At 35.1% G+C, this 5714-nt stretch overlaps 1 protein-coding gene across 1 annotated transcript; it reads right to left on the minus strand.

The window, feature by feature from the left end:
- Positions 1 to 1926: 1926 nt before the first annotated feature.
- LOC133833877 (late embryogenesis abundant protein 6) lies at positions 1927 to 2586 on the minus strand. The gene is made up of 2 exons (XM_062263485.1): positions 2477 to 2586; positions 1927 to 2391 (listed from the first exon to the last, which is right to left on the minus strand). The coding sequence occupies exons 1-2, from the start codon at positions 2561 to 2563 to the stop codon at positions 2071 to 2073; spliced, it is 408 nt and encodes a 135-aa protein (XP_062119469.1). The 5' UTR covers positions 2564 to 2586; the 3' UTR covers positions 1927 to 2070.
- Between the last annotated feature and the right edge of the window lie 3128 nt (positions 2587 to 5714).

The raw sequence follows: 5714 nt of genomic DNA on the forward strand, positions 1-5714 counted from the left end.
GATACACTAGCAGAGTTCCTCCAGATGTCAGCCACGTGTCCAGGGATCACTTGCCACGTCATCAATGCAAGTTTTTTGGATAACACAAACCATCTAGTACTCCCATGGAGCCTAATCTGAAACTGAGTTTAGAAAAGGGGGAGTTACTTAATGATTCTCAAATATATAGGAGAATAATTGGAAAGCTTCAATATCTCACTATTACAAGGCCAAAATTTGTCTTACCTGGTCAACAAACTGAGTCAATTCTTGGCTTCTCCAAGGGTTCCCCACCTTAAAGCAGCTAAAAGGGTGTTGCAGTACATCAAAAGCAGTCCTGGTTTTGGTCTGTTTTTTCCAGCCAGTTCTACACTCAAGTTAAGAGCTTATGCAGGCTCGGACTGTGGTTCTTGTCAAGATTCCAGGAAATCTACTTCATGTTTTTGTGTATTTCTTGGAAATTCGTTAATCTTTTGGAAGAACAAGAAGTAAAATACTGTTTCGCGTTCTTTAGCTGAAGCAGAGTATAGGGCCATGGCAAATACCACTTGTGAAGTGGTTTGGTTGCTTTTTGTGTTAAAGGAACTTAATCAATCTTATGATATGGCTGTTGATCTCTATTGCGATAATCAAGCTGCCTTACCTATTGCAGCAAACCCAATTTTTCATGAGAGAACCAAATACATTGAGATTGATTGTCAAGAGAATAAATTCAAGCTGGGATAATCAAAACAGCCCATGTTGCATCACAAGAACAGGTTGCAAAATATGTTTACTAATGCTCTTTTTCCTCTACAGTTCAATTATTTGAGAGACAAGATTGGATTGCAAAGCATTTACAGGATTGTAGAGCTGTGATATATTGTTAGGCCTTGTAGTAATTAGTTAGCTGGTTTTTATTCTTAGCTGTCATAACTGTAATTAGTTTAGAATTAGCCATTACTGAGTCTGTGATATAAATACAATTCTTGTATCATTGTATCTTTTTTAATGAAAATATAGAGCTTTTCATTCATCTTCTTCTATTCTTTTTCTCTCGGTTGTCTTTGGTAATACTTCGACGATCCGTTTTCGAAGCAAAACAGAACAAGAATAAGTTGTTCCCCAGAGACTCAACTTCAAAACCCTTCTTTAATTAGCCTCCAATAAGAGCGCATTGTTTAGATCAACGAGTCTCTAGGGACAGTCTTACTTGTTTTCGCACACCCAACCCAACCACGGATTTGGCAACAGTACAATCGGCATCATCCTTTTGCAGAGAGATATATACCGATATCATCATCAATGGCTAGAGAATCATAAAGGGCAGCCACTTCGTCGTCGTTCATGGTGAACAGCGAGAAGCCAAAACACAACTCACAACCACAGCCTCAGTCTACCGACACCGAGAGAGAGAGAGAGAGAGGTGTCACGGGTGGAAAATAATTTTTCTTTTGTTATATATAAAACAGGTGGCCACACTTATTTATCCTTCGTGTGAAAATTAATTTTGATATTAGAGCACTCTTAATGATTTTTCTATTTTATTTTATCTTTTAAATATATTTACATAAAATTCCATACATCATCAGCTTATTAATTATCTACTATTTATAGGAATGAAAAACTTTGATAAAAAGAAGAGAAAGAATTAATTAATATATTTTTTTTTATTTTTACAATTATGAAGATTTTTTTTAGCAACTTTGAGATGATGATGCTAAACAAAAGGAACGACTTTTCAAAGAGGTCTTTCTTGGTTGAACTACTGGATGGAATAAATCACTCTTCAGGACAACAAAATTTTCCTCAATAATTATTTTGGACTAAAATTGTTGGCGAAGAATAATTCGAATAAAATACCAACTTTCTTGTATATAATTCTGGATACTGTTTTTACGTGACAACGTTTCAAGTTCGAAACCATTGGGCTAGCTCCTCATAAAAATAAATCAAGTACACAAGAAGTCTGAAAACGCATACTATATTACTTCACACGGAATAAGTACACAAGAAAAGCCCTTATCATAATAAAAGGGTCATTTATTATTAGTTACAATACACACTTGACAAAATAAAAACAAAAAGCAAATATATGGAGGCTATGAAAAACTACAGATGCTTCTGTCCCGGTAGGTGGCTTCCCAAAGGATAAGTGGGTACAGCAGCGCCGGCCATGGGGTTCGCAGTTCCAACATGGTGGTGGTGGCCGTGAAGAGGAACGGTAGTGGTGGTGGCTGCCGTGGTGGCGGTGGTGCCAACAAGCGGCGGATCCTGATGTAAGATGTGGTGGTGTTGCTTGCTGCTTAATTTCTGATCTGCATGCCTGGCTTTGGCCACATGTAACTCCCTCTTCGCCTCAGCCTCCTTGGCTTTTCTACGCTCCTCCGCTATCTTCTTCTCCTCCTCTGTTCTCGCTGAAGCTTTCTCTACCTGAAAACATATATAGTAATATAATTAAACATACACTTATTATAACATCTACCTTATTTATTATACGAAATTAAGTATTATATACCTTTTCTCCGACTTTGGCTTTATAAGTGTCTACGTGCTCCTTGGCAGAGCTCGTCATGTTGCCAATCTTCTCCTTTGCTCTTTGCATCTTTTCTATATATATATATCGATCTCTATTATTTTTTATGTATCCGTACAAATCTTAAAGCTATGCATATATATATATATATGTGGACATGCAAGAAGGAAAAGGAGACAAAGTTGAAGATCATTATGATCATAACTGGAGGAAGAGATCAGATCACGCCACGTAACGTAACACGTGTTGTACATGCAGAAGGTTGTGGAGTTCCTAATAAGATTCTACAAAAGGGAGACAGGAAAGGATCGATTGGCACATGGGTCTTTTGGCAAGTGCCACGTTATTTTTTTTTTTTAAAACAAATGACAAAATAAACATTAATTTGAATAATGAAGTCGACATGTCATTACAAGTTTGAATCAACTCCAAAGTAAATTTTAGATTTTTTGTATTTTTAGTATACATCTAGCTAAGCCAAGCCATGAGTATCATTATTACAATTACAAAGTACATTAACTATATATATATATATATATATATATCTTCTCTAAATAAAATGATGGGCGTAGATATGAGAAATTTTTTATTTTTATTTTTTTTATTCTTTAGTGTTAATTTGAATGAAATATTATTATTGTTGACCGCGTTTTTAGCCAACGACGTGAGAACGTCAAATACAACAAGCCTTCAAGAGAAATCAAAACGACAACAGACGGTATCAACAAGAAAAGTAAAGAACACAGAAGATTTTTATAGTGGTTCAGCCCCGATTGTCGGTAATAGCCTAATCCACTTAGAGTTGTGATTTATAAATCTATACTCAAGATCAGATGGACTATGCCAACTGAGTTTCTTCAGTATAAATTGTGAAAATACAAGAATTCTCTCTAATTTCAGCACTTTCTCTCTCTAGAATAGACAGACCCAATTTTATCTCTCTAGAAAGAATAAGCAGAAGAAGAACCCCTCTCTCATCCCATAAGCTCTCTATTTATAGGCCTGGGATCCTCAACTGATATCCCCTTATCTTAGGGATATTTTGTTATATTTATTACATTTATATTACAAATAAACATTCAAAATTTGAAATGTAACAAACTCCCCATTTGTGGGAAGAATGAGAGATTCCCGCGCATGTTGTTGAAGTTGTATCTGACTTAGTCTCCTCTAGCTAGTTGGTCCACCTCCTACTCACTACCCATGCAAGTGCTGGTTGAACATGCATGGTGGTAGGATATGCATGTTGGTAGGTCGAACGTGCATGGTGGTAGGATATGCATGGTGGTAGGTTGAACGTGCATGGTGGTAGGAGATGCACTTCTCTCCTCTAACATGCACTCTCCTCTAGCATGTCATGTTCTCCCTTGAACCAATCTCCTTGGCTTCTCCTCGGACCAAGGTGGTCCGAGGCAACCTCCTTGGCACCTCACCTTGAACAACATTGGGGCAACCTCACCTTGGACAATATTGAGGCAACCTCACCTTGGACAACATTGAGGGAACCTCACCTTGGACAACATTGAGACAACCTTCTTTAGCATCTCCCAAACATGTCCGATCGAACATTGTATAGACTTTCCTTATGAAAGTCTAAGTCTCCATTCTCTTGCATGAGACTCCTCCTCCTTAGCTATTTACCTTGGATACGTTCGAGCCAACACTTAGAAAACCTTGGGAGGCTTGCCTCCTACACACCCTTGGGGTCTCCTAGGACCACACCCTCCTTGGGGTCTCCTAGGACCACACCCTCCTTGGAGTCTCCTAGATGCATTCTCCTTAGCCTCCTAGGATGCATTCTCCAATTTTTGGGTATAACAATTATATTTAACGAAATATTTTTATATTTAACTATATATTTAAAACATCATTTAAATATAAAATAAAATAAAATAAATAATTAAAAAATAATAATTTTGTGATATTTTACCATAATAATTATTTAAAAATAATAAAATAAATAATAATGAGTTATTTTTGAGATATTTTACAATAATAATTATTTAAAAATAATAAAATCATACATCTTATAACTTAAATAAAATTTAATTAAACTTAAACTCATGTATTAGAATAATATTATATTAAACATATAATATAATCTAATATCAATTAGCAACAAACTATTTTTTTTTTTTAAAAAACTAATAAGAAACTTAAATTTAAAATCCAGCACTACAACAAAAAATGCAATTTGCGTCAGTTTATAACTACCACAATTGAGTTTTTGCGTCAGTTTAATATATGACGCAATTGTCCATGACGCAAACCAGAGTAGCATTTGCGTCAGTGGGGCACTGCCACAAATGTTAAAAACGAGTATTTTTTGCGTCAGTTGAGAACTGTCACATAAAGTATTAACCAAGGAAATTGCAAATGTTTATGCCGATTTCCCTGGCCTATTCTGATTAAAAAAACAGCAGCAGAAACAGAAAAACAACTGTATAAATTTTTTAAACATTTATCTAAAGTTAACTTTTCTGTTCAAATCTACAAAAGTAATTCAGATTTCAATGTTAATCTATGTATATAGGGAGACTTGTGTTCTAAATTAATCTCTAAGTATTAAACCTCATTTAACTAAAATTTCCTCACCAACTTCCTCATTTGCTAAGCAAGACACGCCAAAACTAATTCAGCCCACTCATCCCGTACCTCGTTGATTTCGTTAGCCGAATATGGTGCCGTATTCGTAAACTAATTAGAAAATATTAAAAATAATAAAATTATGAACGATAGATTAAATTAAAATTAAAAGGTAAAACAATACCTCATTTTTCTAGTAGGCTTTGGTCTAGGCTGTGAAATCAACTCTCTAGCAAACTTCATAATGTAAAAGCCACACTCAGTTGGCCCAGTTTGGTTTCGACACTATTACAACATAGTTATACAAATTTAAGTATTATATTTAGCAAGTGATTATAATAAAAATATGCCAAAAACTTTAATACGATAAGTAATATAGTTTACTTACCTTAGGAACACAAACTTTAAGATTGATTGACTCTTTTTGTCTTCGGTGAGTATCATATAGATCCAATGCCCTGCACAAAATATTAATATTTACCCAATTATGAGTTTGAAATGAAATTATAAATTAATTAAGTAATATGTATAACTTACATGATAATTATCTCCTTGATTTCTGTGCGAAAATGTGAGTTTACAGGTGAATCCGATCGGACCATAGGTGAATCCGATCGGACCATAGGTGAATCCG

This window comes from Humulus lupulus, chromosome 5 (assembly GCF_963169125.1).
Source record: "Humulus lupulus chromosome 5, drHumLupu1.1, whole genome shotgun sequence".
NCBI lineage: Eukaryota > Viridiplantae > Streptophyta > Magnoliopsida > Rosales > Cannabaceae > Humulus > Humulus lupulus.